Source organism: Furipterus horrens, unplaced genomic scaffold (assembly GCF_987537825.1).
Source record: "Furipterus horrens unplaced genomic scaffold, mFurHor1.1.pri manual_scaffold_2, whole genome shotgun sequence".
NCBI lineage: Eukaryota > Metazoa > Chordata > Mammalia > Chiroptera > Furipteridae > Furipterus > Furipterus horrens.
In genome coordinates this window covers 85658797-85676420 of record NW_028327172.1, presented here as the reverse complement: position 1 = coordinate 85676420, position 17624 = coordinate 85658797, and the positions used below count along the sequence as shown (strand labels likewise).

General features: G+C 40.8%; 1 protein-coding gene across 8 annotated transcripts in view; it reads left to right on the top strand.

Annotated features, from left to right (window-relative positions):
* The first annotated feature begins 1245 nt into the window (after window positions 1–1245).
* The window catches only part of CADM1 (cell adhesion molecule 1), a 420077-nt gene continuing 403698 nt past the window's right edge, over window positions 1246–17624 (top strand). For all 8 annotated transcript variants that reach the window (XM_090265970.1, XM_090265973.1, XM_090265976.1 and 5 more), the window contains exon 1: window positions 1246–1380. In XM_090265970.1, the coding sequence (XP_090122096.1) occupies window positions 1251–1380 (130 nt within the window). In that variant the 5' untranslated portion in view covers window positions 1246–1250. The remainder of the gene's footprint in view (window positions 1381–17624) is intronic.

Here is a 17624-nt window from a genome sequence, read left to right as displayed (position 1 = left end):
ATTATAAACCTTTACATTTAATATGGCTCATCCTTCAATTTAATGCTTGAGCAACAGAGGGTCAGAGCGCACACGATCTTCTAGAGGGGAAGAAAATAGTAATTAAAAAGCAGACATGAGAACCAGCTGCTTGGTTCAAAAGAAACCAAAGGTAGTTTCTAGGAGTGAGAGCCATCCGGGAGAAGCAAGTCTCTTCAGCGCCGAGAGCCTCTCCCTGAGACACGAGAAGCTCAGAGCACCTGTTGGTCTCCACATACCTGTGGAGGGACTGGGAGCATAAAGCAGGGGGTATGGGTTTGAACCCTGAAGGAGGACAATGGCAAATCCTATCTTCACACGGGCGCCCCCCTTCCCTGCCTCAGCTCTCCACCCAGAAGCCTTGACAGAATAGATTTTTTATTTAATGTGTGTAATCGTAAATATATACTATCACATATGGCCATATATATTAAATACATATATATGTTGTAAACCCAGGAAAGCAACCTTAAGCAAGCTGGGGAGCCTGAGACGACCCTCCTCGAGGTACATTTGCTAATAATCTATCACAAAGACACGGACTCGAAAATCTCAGCACCCGACTCAAGCTCCTTTCTCCCAAATATGCCCAAATCTACCACTAGGTTGTTGAACGGGCTCTCTCCCTCCGCCGGACGTGCAAAGCACGCATGCACTTCTCCCGGATTGTTTTGTCAATCCGGGGACCTGCACTCTCACTCTCTACTCCCGACCAGTCCCCGTTTCCCAAAGGTCTATTCCTTCGATGCAAGGTGGTGCAGAAATTTGCAACGTGTGGTTTCAAAACCGTTGCACTCGGTATACCGGCCCGGGGAACCTCCAAGGGAGATTCTCCAGTCGTTGGTCTGATATAGTAACTGCTATAAACAGTCTTAATAAAGGTGTTCGCGAAGCTAGAACCGCCCCCTGGAGCCCGAGACCCTAAGCACCAGGTGCCTGGGAGGACACTTTTTCCTAGATCCCAAGGAAGCTAAAAAGAATTTTAACATAAACATATTTGCATACGCCCCTCCCCTTGGTACCGCCCCTAGGTGGCGCGGGCGCGTCGCCGAACCCCAGCGCTGGGGGGCGAGGTGGGGGAGGGGAGAGTCCTCGGAGAGCCGGGTTGGGCTCTCAGCGCTGTGATTGGTTGGTCCGGACTCCGCCTCCAGTGCATGTCATTAGCATCTCATTAGTTTTCCGCTCTGGCTCCGGAGGAAGCTACCGCCGCCAGTCTGAGGCAGGTGCCCGACATGGCGAGTCCTGTGCTGCCGAGCGGATCCCTGTGTGCGGCGGCGGCGGCGGCGGCGGTGGCGGCGCCTTCCGGGCTCCGGCTCCGGCTTCTGCTGTTACTCCTCTCCGCCGCGGCACTGATCCCCACAGGTAGGTGTGGGCACCTGCCGGTTGGTCCCATAAATTCCTACGGCACCCCAATAGCCGTAGCCAAGGAGGGGTGGTGGTGGAAACGTTTCCATGACAACCGTCCCCCACTTCCTAAATCTGAAGCGGAGGGAGTGTAGAGAGGAAACTCAGGGAGGGCTAAGATGGAAGGGGCTGAGGGGATCGGTCATTCCCTTCTCCCTTGTCCAGCTGGGTGTGCATTAAGCCCTTAGGGATGGCTGCACGCACACCTCTCTCTGGCTTGGCGCGGGGAGGACTAGGGAATTTGGGGGAAGGGAATGAATCGAATCGTAGGCACCCCGCACACCGTCCAAACTCGCTGTTGTCCCCGTAACTTGCAGGTCCTCGCGTCTCCCAGGGCTACCCATTCACCACCCCCTCTCCAGCAGGTCCCCCAAGTCTCCATCCCCGAAGCCCTCCTGGCCCCCACCCGCCATGACTGACTTAACAGCTGCCTCCAGCGTGATCCGTCACTGGTTCGCAGGATATGCCTAGACTTGTTTCATCGCTCCTTCTCTCCCCTCACTCTGCCTTTCTCCGCTGTTCCTCGAACTGCGCGCCCCTAGTACCCTCTCCAGCCGGACCACGGCCCCTCTGTCCCTTTCTCCGGGCTGCGGGTTTCCCTGGCCCTGCTCCAGGCAGGGAAAGTTACATGGTCCGGCCCCGCGGGGGGCGGTTGCTGTCGCCGCCTCTGCGGGTAGCAGCCGGGAGCCCGCAGTCGGCCTGCCTCACTGCATCCTCTGCCGAGAGTGGAGACACCGGATTTCCAGTCTGCCCTTCCTTTTGGCAGCCTGGGGGTGGTGGAGGGAGCGTTTGCGGCCTTTTCAGCCTGATGGGACCCTTGGGGCCTCCGGGCGCCCCCTGTGTGCAGAGCTGTCTTGGGAATTTGCCCAGGGGCGTCTCTGCACGGCCCGCGCTTTCCCTGAAGACGCTGAGCATTCGGCCGGAGCACGCTGTGTGGTTGCACGAGTGCGGGGCGCGTTGGCGCTGTCGGGAAAGAAGAGGGCAGTGTTTGCTTTTGCTAACAAAAGGGAGCCAGAGCTCTTCCCCAGCGGAGAGGCCGGCGGTGCTGCACCCAGCCTCCCGTTCCCGCCACCGCCGAGCTTAGCGGTCGCGCGGAGTCCGTGGGACTCCGGCCTCCTGCAGCGGGCTTGGCGCTGGGAGCCAGGACCTATAGGCATGAGGCCGCGGGGGGTTGGGAGGCGGGGTGGGGAGGTGCTGAAGGGAATGCAGCAAGGCTCGGTGCCTGCAAAGCCCCTCCTTGCAGCTTCGGAGCTGCAGGACCCACGAGCAACAAGTGGCGAAGGACAGCGAGAGCTCAGTCCCCACCTGCAGAGCCCCGGGCCCGTGCGGGCGCAGCGCAGTAAGCCGCCGTACCTTTCCCGGGGCCTCTCCGCTTGGGCTGTGCCTTTTGTTTACACGCTAGAGGACACACAGTTACGTAAACACCGCAGGAGACACACTGTAGGAAATGGGGATGTCTGGGAGAGCTAGCTTTGAATTTGGGGGGTGTCGGGTTGATCGGTTCCACCCCCAAACAGGCTAGAAAGGGAGCTCCGCTTGGGGAACATATTGGGAACGTATAGGGGTGGGAATCTGGCAGCAGCTTCAGTCCCAGAACTGAGGATTTTTTCTTCCACGCCACGGTCTGTCTCTCCGGATGCTGTTTATGTGTTTTCCCTCTGTGAATTCTTAATTTATGAGTTACGAGATAATTGGGTTCAGCCGATGCCGGTGTGGTTACAACTTCATTTCGGGTGATGTCTCTGACTGAATGGGTTCAATAAAATGTACCTGAAAGAGATTCTTCGTGTTGCTGCATTGTAAAAAGCGCCAGTGTCAGTTAAACGTGTGCTTGAGTAAGGGCTCGGGAACTGGCGCATAATAGAGGCAACAATAGACTTGTATTGGCTGCAAAAAAAAAGGGGGAGGGGGGGAGAAAGCGCTGGTCGGGGATAGTGCTTTTCGACTAAAAAAATGGGAGCCGTGCAATGCTGCTTGGCCGCAAAGTAGGATTAGATTACACCTGCTATGTCTAGCCTGCTCATTGAAGGCACCAAGTAGTAGCAACAGTACTATATTTCTAACTATCTCGCGGTAAGAAGGAAGTTGCCTTCCCAGCGAGGGCTCTGTGCTGATTTAGGAGCGGTCTGGAACTCGACCGTGCATGTCAAAGCTACAAGAAAATTCTGTTGCCAGTTACCATGGAAGCAGCTTCTTGCTCTTGTGTATATCCCTGTTTGTACTCTAGTTATCAGATTGTGTTCAAATTAGAAAGTAATTGGGTTTGATGTGTAGTGAGGGGGTTAGATGATTTTCTCCTTTTTGTGTGTGTATGAGAGAGAGAGAGAGAGATCACTTTGAAAAGGGGTCTTGATCTAGCCCCAGGTCCTAGACTACCAGAGTAGATTTCAGGTGGGCACTGGTGACTTTTCTTCCTCAGTCCTCTTAGTTTAAGCTTTCTCAGAGACCTCCAGTTCCCACTCCCCGGGTTAGAGAAACCTGTTGGAGCAATCGTCTAACTTCATTAGGCTTGTTTCATTTATATCCTTGCTGGGATAGCGATCTAGGGCCATTGTCCTGGTTATGTCTTCCCCTGTAACTGAATCCATCCATTCCCTGGAGAAAATCTCCCAAGCCCTCCTGTGGTGTTTGGATGGAATGGATGTTAATGAAATGCAGCTAAAATGGGGTTTTCTATGCTCACTCCAGAGTAAATCATGTCTGTTAGGTTTTAGATACATGCACATTGTTTCCAGTCCCGAGTGGACCAGTGGTTGGTCACCCTTCTCTTACCTTTTTCAGCATTATGGAGGATGTCTGATGGATGGGGGTTTGTACTGGTGCTGGGAAGCCCAGAGGCTTAGTTTTTGCTTGTTATGGCCTGTTGGGGCTTGCATACCAGGGATAGGGACTTTACAAAAGTGCTGCCCTGCTATTGTTGCCTCTCCTTGCATCAAATTGAAGAGCCACAGGAGGGACTTGCGCTTGTCTGTGATAGCGTTGATAAAATATCCCTCATTAATGCCACTTTATATTTGCAGTGTGTCACTGGAGATGCACAAGGCTTCATTTAGTGACTTGTGTGACAAGACAAGCTTGCATTATTTGCCTGGGACATTTTGGAGGAACAAGAGACCCATTGAGCAATCTTTTGAAATGAACAAATACGGAAAAAGGGGAGAATAAAAGAGGAGGCAGTTCTCTGGAACAAAGAGCTTTATTCATATGGATGTTGTACATGCTTTATCCAGTTTTCTCCAAACCCTCCTGGTAAAGGGGTGTGGGACCTGGAAGAAGCCAACAGGCAGGACACTTTCCCATCCTCTCTCACTTCCTGACTTCATATTCTTATCTGAGTTGGTCATCAGCTCCCTGACTGTTTGTTTTGCTTCACACCCTCTAAAACCTCAGAAGGTAACAGGTTCCTGGGTGGAAAAGGGAGATTTTGAAATCCTTTCTCCCAGTTCTGAATTTCAACAGAAGAGAATGCTAGCTACCTGTTGAGATTGATGGTCATTGGAGAATATATTGGTCGAAGGGAAAGAGGTGTCACCTTTCTATGACTTGTGTCGGGAAGTGGTTGATAGCGAATGTCAGATTGGAAAGATGTCTTGCAATTATAATACTAGCTATTTATATTCAAAGAAATGCTGTGAAAACCCAAATCCAAAATTTTCACTGTCATTAATGGTGCTCTTGAAGATTTTTAGTGACTTTTGCCCACACTTGCTACATTTTGCTATATATATATATATATATGAATTCTTATTATCCTTTGGCCTATGTTGCCAGTGATTTTCAAGCTTTAAAAAATTGATAATATTACTGTGAATATAAACTGTCTTATTCTCTGGGTTTCCGTACGTGACATTTTAATGCCTAATCAGCCACTTAGAATTTACATTAAAAAATTTTGTTTTGTGTGTGTGTGTGTGTGTGTGTGTATAACAAAAGACCCATTTTTACATGGGTGACCTTCTTAAATTGGGCCAAACTATTTGATGCTATGATTTGATTGGAAATTTACCAGCATATGAAGAAAATTTATAAGAAATAAACCCAAAGGATTCAAATGTTATATCTCTTTCTTGGGAAGGATAGTACTGACCATTACGCTGGGCATTTTTAACTGAAAAATTCAGCTCAGAAAGGAGAAATCACACAGCGACATCTGTTGCAGAATTGAAAATTTGCTGCTTTGAGTTGGAAGCAATTAGTCCCATGTAAGCACCTAATGGTATGAGTTATTGTATATATGTGTGTATACTCATACACATATGTATATACAAACATGTATACATATATGCACACAGAAATGCAATAAATATTCATATTCACATTTAAAAAGTAGTTAATAGAAAATGTATCATTTTAGCACCAAAGCTTTTTTTCTTAATATTACCTGTTGAGGAATTCAAGATTCTTAGAATCATGAAATTTTTGAAAGGGGAAAGACATTATTAGAAATCATCCGGTGAAATTCCATTATTTTGCAGTGAGGCAGCTGAAGCCCAGAAAGGGAAAGACCTTGCTAACCACTGAACTGAGGCTGTTAGCTATGCATCCTAAACAGAGAGCAGGTCCAGGTCTCTTGATGTCCAGCCAGTGGACCATCTCATCCCGCTCCCAGCAGAGATGCTCAGTGAGGGGTGTGGATCATGGGTAGACAATATCTTGGCTAGGAATAGTTTGTATTCTGAAGGCAGCAAGATTAATTGCTGTTTTAAGTAATGAACCATTGGATCAGAGGAGTGACCTCTGGAAAGGAAGGACCAGTTCTTAGTAAGGTTGTCTTTGGTGTTGACAAATGATTCTGAAACCTCTGTACTTTATTTGGCAACCACAGCATGAATGCCATCCAAAGCACTTTCATAGGGGAGAGCTCGGGATTTGTGTTGCTGTAACAAGTGCATGAAAACTAGGTTTCCGAATCCTCAGCTTTAGATTTTTAAGCTTTTGACTTGTCTTTTCAAAGGTTAATATTAACAGTAGAAATCTTTCCACATAACTAAGGAAAAAAAAAGAAGGGGCCTTAAGTCAAGAACAAGAATACATCTTGGTTTTCTTACCAGGTAACTTGTCCCTTTTTATTAAGCAACAAAAAGAAACAAATGATTTTTTTGCAAGTTGACTTCTTGCATTGATCATATTTTCTTTATTTTTCCATTTTATTATGAAAAAATTTAAATACATAAAAAAGCAGAAAAAATGCTGTAATTAACCCTGTATGCAAATCACCTGGTTCAGTAATTATCCACCCACGGTCCATACATGCCCTGTATATTTCTTCCATTCCTAGATTATTTCAAACAAATCCTGGACATCCTATTATTTCTTCTGTAAATTACTTTAGAACAAAACTCTGTAAAATGCAGTCCTCTTTTTCCACCGCTCTCTTATAATCATAGTGTCATTAGTTGGATGCACATTTCCCCAACTGGTATACAGAATTTTTGCTCTACCCTTGCTTTACTGAGGAAGGAGGAGAGAAGGCTTGTTATGGTGAATAAAGCTGAGGCAGAAACCAGAGAAGTCAGAGTCTGATTACTGACTGCACTGAGAAGACCTTTTCTCGTGGTTTGTTTTATTTTGAGCAAGGTTTTGTTTGGATCGGATAAGATGAGTTTTATCATTGTGTAAATATGGTTGTGTAAATATGCAGTAATTGTAGCTAATCTATCAACTGTGGTGTGCTATGAAAAGCACCCATGGCGAGATTGCATTTCCAGTTGTTCTCATAATGAATATTCTCCATCTGAAGACCTCTGTAGGATGGCTGAGATAGATAACCTCATTCATGTATTTATCTTTAAATGCCCCCCTGGTATATAAATGTCTATGCATTTTTTTGAATAGAAGGCTTTAAAAAATTCCTTTTCTCATTTCTAACTGGCTTAGTGCTAATTTCAGCCTGTATTCTGTAACTTAAGTGACCACAAAATGCCTTCTGCACTGTGGGAAACCCATACAACCGGCTGTGAGTATTTGGGCCTTTTTTTTGTAGGATGGGGGCATGGGGTAGGGAGGAAAAAGGTTAGTATTTTTACTTCTCAATATTTGTCCTATTGATTTAAAATACGAATTTTTAATTTTAGCTAGAAATGTTGGAATGCTTCAGTGTTAAGATCTGAACTTCTTTGTTTTTAGGGAAAATAGGTTGGTTCCATCTTCCAACGTTTGTGAAATGTGAAGCTTTGTGTGTGTGTGTGTGTGTTTAACAGGTTCTTTCTCAAATGTATTTAATGTGGACTATAAACCTGAAGCATTTGGTTTTTTGGTTTCCAGCCAAACAAGCAATTACATATGAGATAGTTTTGAGGGGTTTGAGCAGCCCTGGCCAGGTAAAACCCCCTCCTACTCCCCTCTGCAGAGCAGGCCAAGGCACAGAAAAAGCACAAAGGAATGCCTACAATCTAGGTTGGGGAGCACCACCAAAACTGAATAAACAGCCTTTGTTTGGAAACCATCAATGAAGGAAAGAACCCACTGGAATGTTTGTAATTATAAGTGGCACCTCCTTGTTTGAATTTCAGAAGCCACAGTTTCTTTTTCAGAGATTTAAATCGCAGGCTCTAGCCAGCAGCTGCTGTTGTGGTTAATGGGCAGTTTCTCTTTGAAGATCTTCCAGTGCTGGTTCTCAAAAGCTTTGGTGCAGTTGGCCTTGAACTAGGGTTGGAAGAAAAGGAGATGGAGGTATTTATATACATGCGCAGCAAAAGTGATGTGTGGCCTTTATTACTACTTAAAAAAGAAATTGGGCAGTAAGGTTGGGAGAAAATCTGTTATGGCTGACAGGTGCCTTGAATTTTTTAAGAGAGTTGTGGGGTGGGGAAATTTTTTTCTTTTAGTAGATGTTTTACTGGAATATAGTCATTTGACCCAACATTTTGATCTAGATATTTCAGAAATGTTAAATGGGCTTGAAATGAAAGTGCTGTGATATATACTTAAATGCTACTCAGTGTTTGAAGTTGATATTCCAGTGACATGGACTTTTTAAAATGCCTAGAATAAGGATCTTGCTCTTGGCAGTCTTCCTTGGTAAAGTAGGCGATCTAATTCCTCTTCAGCTATCCAGCACTGGACTGCACTGTCAAGTTGGAATTAAGTTATGAGGTTCCTGGAGGAGGCAGAGAGAAATCTGCCTAAAAACAAAGGGTTCACCTGCCCCGTATCTGCCATTGTCTGTACCATATCTCCACTTGGCTAGGATTAACCTGAGAGTTAACATGTCAAAAATTGAAACTTTCATCTTCTTCTGTCATTGGTGTCAACTTTTCTCAAAGTCTACATTATTGCATATGACACCAGCGGCACCTTGGTCTCTAGGGCCCCTAAAATCTGAGTCTTTTTCCCTCCTTAACTTTTACTCTTGGATTGAAATAAAATGGGCTGATTGTTTCTCCACCGCATTCTCTGGAAACCTCAACATCCTTCCTCTCCAAACCATGTTTTACTAACAGAAGCTTCCTTAGCCAATTCCCTGACCCAGCCACTGCTAGATAGAATATGTGTACTTACTGCAATTCGAATTCTTTTCTGGACAGCATCATGACACTTCCCTTTCAGAAAACCTGATCTCAAGTTCTTGCTCCTTGCATCAGATTCAAAATACACACTCTTGTCTTTATGTTGTTTCTTCCTCAACTGCTGTCTCACTCCATCTCTAATTGTTCTCATTTCTTATTACTTTTTAGCCCAATTCTGATGGGACTGGAAGACTGATGATTCTTCAGTGAACCGGAGGAAGAAAGTGGTTCTGCTGATCAGTCTTAAGCTGGTTGCCTTTGCATAAAACTGCTTTCTTATCTGTTTTGGATTACAGGTGTAGGACGACTGATTTTCCTTGCTTACCTTGACAATAAACATCTTTCCTTTGCATCTTTCAGTTTAATAACACATCCTTATCTAAATGTCTATACTCCAATATAGACATTTCTTTCTCTGCTTTACATACATATATATGTGTAAACACACACACACACATATATGTATTTCTATAAAGTAAGCCAAAGTGTGTAGATATTATTATGGCAATTATTTTACTGAAGATTTTAAACTTTAGAGTGCTGAAAGTATATTAGGCCTATTTGGTGGTACGTGTTTGAATAAGGGCAAATTACAAGCTGTCAAAGTAAGACTTTCAGACAAGAAGATAAGTGTTTTAGGAGTAGGAAGGACCTCAGGAGGGTCAGAGTCAGAAAGCCTCATCTGGAGCTTTTGACCTGCCATAAATGAGATTAGTCTCTCTGAAGATCATCCAAAATATGAACCACCTTAGAAGAGTGGTTAGTGCTCATGTTTGGTATGTTTAGTTACTAAAGTGGGGAGCCAGAACGGAAGTGTGCTAAAACCCAGGCTTTTATTAACCAGTATTTTACATAGTTGGGCCTTTGGAGCAGTGCTGCTGAGCTAAAAACAGTAGTCTCCAGCATCATGGCAGATCACGTTTTAGTTGATAACATTGTGGGTGAATTGTCACTGGCTTGAAAAAAATAAGAGACCTTTGTTTCTCAGTCTAATTGCCTAAGTCATTATCTTGAGGGTCTTTTCAAAGCCTTTATCTGGTAATAATACCTGCCACGGTTCATGCCTTTTTTTTTTTCTTGTCTGGGTCCTTCCTTTGCACAGTTCAGTTTTTCTAGTAGAAGGTTATGTAGCGCTATAATTCAGTGATATGAAAACTTGATTATCATGGAGTATTTTGGGATGGTTTGAGGAAAAGTTTGTATGTTAAAATGTGGTATGTGTTTGGTTCTTTGCTGAAGACGCCTGTGGTAAGCCAAACCAGTCAGACCTCCGTACAAGTCATCAGGTTGGTTGTCTCTTCTGAATAGGAAAGGAACATTACTTCATTTCTCTTACAGAACCCCTTACTTAAACAGTGAAAACTTCAAAGATAGGGAGAAAAAAACAAGTTAATTGAGTACTAAATTACTGCTCAAATGGTTTTATCTCTCAAAAGGTTCAAATAGAGATTAGCTTAAATGACAATGAACTTCACTTTTCCTTGTGTATATCTTGAGAGCACCCTCATTGTGAGGAGACCTCTGTTTCCTTTCTTTTAGTTTGGTTAGTAATCACATGAATGTTAGTTGCTGTTCATTTCCCTTTTCTGAAGCAAATTTCTTTATGTCTGGGCCAAGCTGGCCAGTGGAATACCCAGTATAGGTTATAGAATGATGAAATCTACTGCTTTACGCATGAGGTAGAAACAGCAAAAACAACCTACTTTAAAGGATGTTAAAAATAAAGTAAGATCATATATATGAACATACTTGAAAAGGAACTTTCATATTTATATATGACTTTTATTAAAATAGCCACTACTTAGTGATGGAGGTTATGGCTCTGGCTACTACCAATCACATTTGTAAATCTCTTAACTGTTTGGGAATACTGAAACAAAAATTCCATGCTGATAAGATTAATTCAAGATGTACTCAACTGTCTGTAAGGTGAAACTGAAGAACAACCTAGAGTTGAATTTTTTTTGTTGTTGTTGTTCTAAGTAAATGGAATCTTCCAGTACCTTGGAGAAACTGACTGTGATTATAATCTCAAATTTCTGGGCCTTCTAACGCAGAGAGGACTGTATTATTTTACCTCGCCTCCTATACTTTAATACATAACATTTAAATAAAGAATTTGTATTTCTGTAGTTAATCCATAAGGCACTCAGTAGAAAAATGAGATTTAAAAAATGATTTTTAAATTGAGTATCAGACTCATAGATGGAGAGCCGGATGACAGCTGGTAGGAACTGGGCAGGTTAGGGGGTGGAGGGATTGAGCAAGAAGGAAAAAGGACTCATGGACACTGACAACAGTGTGGTGATTGCTGGGGTGGGGTGTGAGGTATAAGGTAATGGAAGAAAACAAAAGCGTGGGGAAATGGTAATGGAAAAAAAATACAAAAATGTTTCAATAAAAAAAATAATAAATTGAGTATCTGCTTTTATACCGGGCACTGTGTTAGATGCATTCATAGTTGGGTTGGTTGATTATAGTCTACATTTATACAACTTTTATTTTGAAAAATTTCATAACCACAGAAGAGTACAATGAATGCTTGTACACTCCTTCCCTAGTTCATCAGCTGTTAACATTTTGCCTATTTGCTGTATTTCTAGCTCTCTAAATAATGTTGACAAAGGTGTTTTTTTTCCGGTACCATGTGAAAACAAGTTGAAGAAGGCATAGTGACACTTTAGCTCATAACTCCTGAGCGTGAGGACATTTACCTACTCAACTTCAATACTATTACTATATTTAAGAAATTTATCATTGATTTAATAATATCTAATATCTAGTCCATATTCAGATTTCCCTAGTTGTCCCAGTAAAATTCTTTATATGCTTCCGTGGCCTCCCTGCTCTAGAATTAGTCAGAGATCACACATTGGATCTTTCTTAATCTAGAACCATTTCCCTACTCGGTACCTTTTCCACTGAGGAACTGACATTTTGATGAGTCCAGACCTGTGGTTTTATAGAACATCCCTCAGTTCTACACATTGTTTGATTGTTTTCTCATAGTTCAATTCAGGTCACAATTGTAGGCAAGAGTACTGCATAGCTCACGTTGCCACTTTGCCACGTTCTTATAGAATTACATCAAAAGGGGTGTAATATCAGTTTGTCATATTATTGGTGATGGTAAGGTTGATCCCTTGGTTATTGATATAAGTTTTGTTACTTAACAAAAGTGGATTTACAGATTTTTCTATTTATGGCCTTTGTAACTAATAAGTAATTTGTAGGAAATTTTGAGGCTGAAGACCCTGTTCTCTAATAACATTTCACCTACTGTTTTTAGCAACATTGATAAATCTTGTCTGAATCAAATATTATACTGGTGGTTACAAAAATCTGATTTTTCTTAATTCTCTCATTCCCCAGCATTGGATAGAGGTATTCTTGCTTAAGAAGAGTTTGCCTTTTTTCCTCCTTGCCTTTTTTTTTTTTTCCTTTTTAATCACAAAGAACTCATAGATTTAAAAAAATTTAGTGTGATTATATTTCATTACTGTCAAATTTCGCCAGTGGGAACCCCTTTAGTCTGGTTCTGTATCCTTTCGATGTATCTCTGTTAATTCCTAAGAACTTTCTTATTTTATGTCACAAGAAGATGTCTAAGCTCACATTGTATTTTCTATGCCTCAAACCTGGAATTGCTATTTCTCCAAGATGGCCTGGTTTCTTTCAGTGTTTAAATACCAAAGAGGCGTGCTCATTGCTACTGACTTGTCTTTGTTTCAGTGGATAGAACTAGGGTATGTGTATATATATACACATACATATACATTATATATATATATATATTTGTTATAAATAGATTTATTATTTATTTTTATATTAATTTATCTATATATAAAATACTTATTCATTTAAATCATCAGTCAGTACTGATGCTTTCAATTCCAGTCTAACAACCCAAGGTTCGTTCTTTCCTTCTTCTGTTCCTTATTTGCATCTTCTCCCATGGTGAGAACCTTGTTTCCCAGCCATACCAATGTCTTATAGTTAATACAAAATAGTTCTGGAAGTACTCCACTGAGATCACTGTAGACAATAAATCTACCAAGTAAAGCTCAAACTTTTTTTTTTTTTTTTGCCTTTAAATGAGATCTCACTGAGGCTAGAAAGGGTACTGTGCTCACAAGTTCACAAATAACAAGGCTCAAAAATCAAAACTATATAAAGAAGTCTTACTTCCTTCCCGTACTTTTGGCCCATTCTCATCCATCTTGCTGTAGTAGCCAAATTTATTCCTTTTGAAAAGATAATAGGTATTATTATTATTATTATTATTATTTTTAATTTTATATATTCCACGAGCTGTGTTAAGATAGGCTTATACTGTCTTATTATTTGACAAATCCTGGGTTCTCATTTATTTTGATGAATTGCCCCATCTGGCTTTGTTTCACTTTAGAAGCATTTAAAAAAAAAAATAACTTCATATCTCTTCCATTTCTTTCTTCCAAGGTAATAGTTTTCTTTGGGCAGTCAGAATAATTCTGTATCATTTTTTTCATTTAATTCATCAAATTATTTAGATGAAAGTAGGGACTGCTCCTTTACATAAGTGCAATGTGTGTCTATGATGTTTAATAATGATGCCTTATTTTGTTTCTCATCAGTCATTTTTACCCTTCTCCTCATGCACTAAATCAGCAAATCTATGTCTTAAGACTCACTGCCACAGTTCTCCCTGCCCCCCTTAAAGTGGTGGTGTACTAAGTTACAGCCCTTTACATCTAAACCTCAGACTTTGTTCGAAACCTGTCATATCAGACATTTCAGTCTGGATGTTCCACAGTCACCTCAAATGATATTACTGACAAAACAGCAACTATCATTTATTGTGTCCTCATTCATGATCTTATTTAATTCCCACTGTCACTCTATGAGCAGTTATCCCTCTTGCTTCATTTTACAGAGGAGGAAACTGAGAGTATGATGAATCCCTTGTCCAAGAGGCACAAATTGTAAGTAGCAGAACCAGGCCTAGTTTCAAAACCCATAGTTTTAAACACTTAACTATATATTTCCCTAAAATTCAAGATATCTAAAACTGAACTTAACATCTTTTCTCCCCAAACCTCCCTCTATCTTATATTTACTTTTGAAGAGAAGGGGACCACCATTGACCCAATGAGTTAAATATATCTAGGAGACATTTTAGAATTTTTCCTCCTTTGCTATCCGTTACCCCTCTGTTAGTTACTAAGTCCTGCCTGTCACTTGCATTCACTCCTGTCTGTTTCACCACCACTGTTTTAGTTTACCCTTATTCTCATTTTACAGATGATGAAAGATTTAAATTGATGTAATAACCCCTTAATTGGTCTATTTACCTCTTGTCTCATCCCTGGTAATGCATCCATAATAGTGCTTCTAGACAGATCTTTCTAAAATACACTTTAGATTGTCACTCTCTTGCTTAAAATACATGTTTTCTCAGCACCTTAAAGATGAAGCTTGCACTGTTTCAACATAGCCTACAGTGCCCTTCCTCACCTGACTTGTCTTCAAGATCATCTCTGGCCACCTAGACGCACTTTAGGACTTGCTTTAGGTGCTACACACTATGTTCTTTACCAAAGTAAACATATACTGTATAAGCTGCACTCTCATAGGCCTCTCTGCTTTTATGTTACTGCCTCTTCCTGAAACACCCTTATCTACATGGCTGACTTCTACATGTCTTTAGAGATCCAGCTCCAGCTATGATTTTGCAAAGGAAGTTCCATGACCTTTCAGGATGGTTAGGTGCCTTTTCTTTGTGTCCCTCTTGTGTACTTCCCTAAGGGCTTTTCCTGACTTTTCTTCCTTCCTGTCAAGCATCCTTCTCTGATTTGCCCTGAGTTCCTTCTATATACTTGTGCATTTTATGTTTATCCAACTTATTTTCACCAACAGAAGTGTCCCACCCTCTGGTCTTCCATGTCAGCATGTTTAAATCCTGTGCATACATAAAGACCCAGGTCCATTGTCTCTTTTCCAACTCCTATTTGATTGCCAGCCTGAATGTAATGTTTTCCTTTCAGCTTCCATTACAATTTCTCTAGCCTTTCCCTGACATTTATACTAGTCTTCAAGATGGATATATGTCTCCTAATGTTTCTATAGGAGGGACTGTTATTGTTTCCTTAACAGCATAGAACACAATGTCCTACATAGTATGTGCTCAATAAACATTTGTTGAAGCAATGAATTAAATGGAAATTAGATATCCATCACCATTAAATCATTTCCAGCCCTTCAGCATAAATATGAACAGAGAACATAATGATATGTTCAGTTTTGAAGACTAGTGTAAAAATGAATCATGCAACGTTGTTTATTCACTTAGCATTTTCCTGTTACACAGTCTGACTTTCAGTATGTAGGAGATCTCTCCTTTTTCATTTGTTGTGAATCTTGGTAGCTGGGGTATAGGATTTGTACTGGGCCTTTGTGTTTATGAATTTAATTTAGTGGTTGTCTCATTATCAACTTTTAGAACTGTAATTCTTAGTAGAAGTTGTTTATTTTCTCATTATAGATGAAGAGCTATCAACATGCCTGAATTTTTAATAGCTTAAAAAACTAACTTTTAGTGTATTTGTTCATACCTGGTTGTTGAGCAATCACTGGAGAGATTTTAGATTAGCAGTCCAGGTAAGAAAACCTCTTTGCATTAATTTACTTACTCTACAGTCCTGGAATGGCTAGACTCTGAATCATTGCTAAGGCCATGGCCGTTAGAGTTGAAGCAACAAACCAAGAAACTTATCTCTGAGGCCATCTGCTCCTCTTCATCTCAGTTTTCATGAGACTCTTTTCTTAAAACTGAGATATATTCGCAGGAGAGGCATGGTGAACATGGGAAATTTAAACCTCAGGATAACCATTTTCCAGTACAGTAATAAAGATATATGTAGAGTCAGTGGCTACAAGATCAAAAACTAGATCATAGGAGTTGAGTCAAACATGAGAAATGGCTTGTTGCTGTGTTTAAAAAAAAAATGAGATGGGTAAGGCAGTCTGTTTGGTGGAGATGCTTCCACTGTTTGTGTGACTAGTTGGTGCTAAATAAAACTGTGGCAAAATTAAGCTTATAAAGTTAATTGCCTACCACCAATCTAATTTTAAACAGAAAGATTTCCTGCTGGTCTTACATGAAAGATGGGAGAAATTTAATTCTATTAAATTTTATTTATATAGGCAGAGGGAAAGAGTTTGTTAACATTACCTTTTAATTTAGGAGAAGTTTAGAATTTGTTCTTTCCTGTGATTATAAAGGTGGAACCCACTTTCACCAGAATTTATTACTGTAATATTTAAAAAATGCATTAGTGACACTGATATATCTGTGACCTTGTAAAGGTGTTTTTTTGAGGGGTGGGGATAGTCAGCCTTTTTCTCACTGTCCGAAGTGATGCCTGCTCAATAACTCTTACTTCCTGACAGTACTGGGAGGGGGAGGAGGACCTATCATAACTTGTTTCTTATGGCCTAGTTCTAAAGTGTTCCCTTCATATTCCCATCCATCTATTTAGAATTTTCTTTTCCTTGCCTAAGGCATGCATCGAGCCTGGACTGTTAAGGTGTCTTAAATGCTTTGAATTATGGGGAATTGTAGCATTTTATCAAAGCTTCCTTGTAGCCGTTTAGCTCTGTATTGTCTTAGGTAACACAGCTTGCATTTCTTAGGCATTGTGTGTGATTTACTGCAATTAGTTGAGGTTTTGAATGGAATGATATATCTTCCATATACCATTTTCCCTTTGTTGGTAGATATTTTTTAGGGGGGCTTGCCTTCTTAAGAAGTCCTTCAAGTTAGAGGTATTAAAGTCCTTCCTTTCTGACATAAATCTTGGTAAATATATCTTTAACAGCATGCCCTACTGTCAAGTAAATGATTTGATAGTGATATTCAAGAAAAATTATATCTTTGAAACATAAATTTTGTCACTTTGTTAATGTATAGGATATGATTGATATTCCCCCAGAAAAAGAAGAGATTAGTTAATCAATTTCTTCTAGAATTAGGTGAGTAATGTTTCAAGCATCCTATTTAAAAACAATTGCTTCAAGGTCCTATTGGCAGGATTGTTTATTTCATTATTCTGGTCATTTGCATGAAAACAAGTTTATGATTCTTTAAATAACCACCCCATTCAGTTTTCTTTTCCCCTTAAAATGTTATTCATCAGGTATTATATTCCATTCATGCAGTAGCATGATTCAGGCCTAGAAAATTAGAATTTTAGTTAAGTAGTAACAGTGAAGAACTTTCTTCACCTTTTTCAACTAAAAATATCTCCCATTTTTATATTATCTATGATTACATCTCTTTTAATTCTTTTTTTCATAAAGTGAATGCATTAAGAGTTATATTTAAAAGAATAGTTTTCAAGGTGTTAGGATTTTTTAAAGAAAAGGTCATCACCTTGAAGATTTTGACCTTAATGTTTCATGAACTAAAGGAGCAAGAAAAGGATAAACTTACAAACACACACACACACACACACACACACACACACACGAATATATAATCTATCTGTAATGGAATAACTAATAAAAGAGTTAAATTCATTTTATAACATTTATTTGGTTCTACCATTTCAACAAGAGATCTGCCCTGGCCAGTGTGGCTTAGTTGGTTGGAGCGTCCTCCTGTACACCGGAGGGTTGTGGGTTCGGTTCCCTGTGAGGGTGCATGCAAGAAGC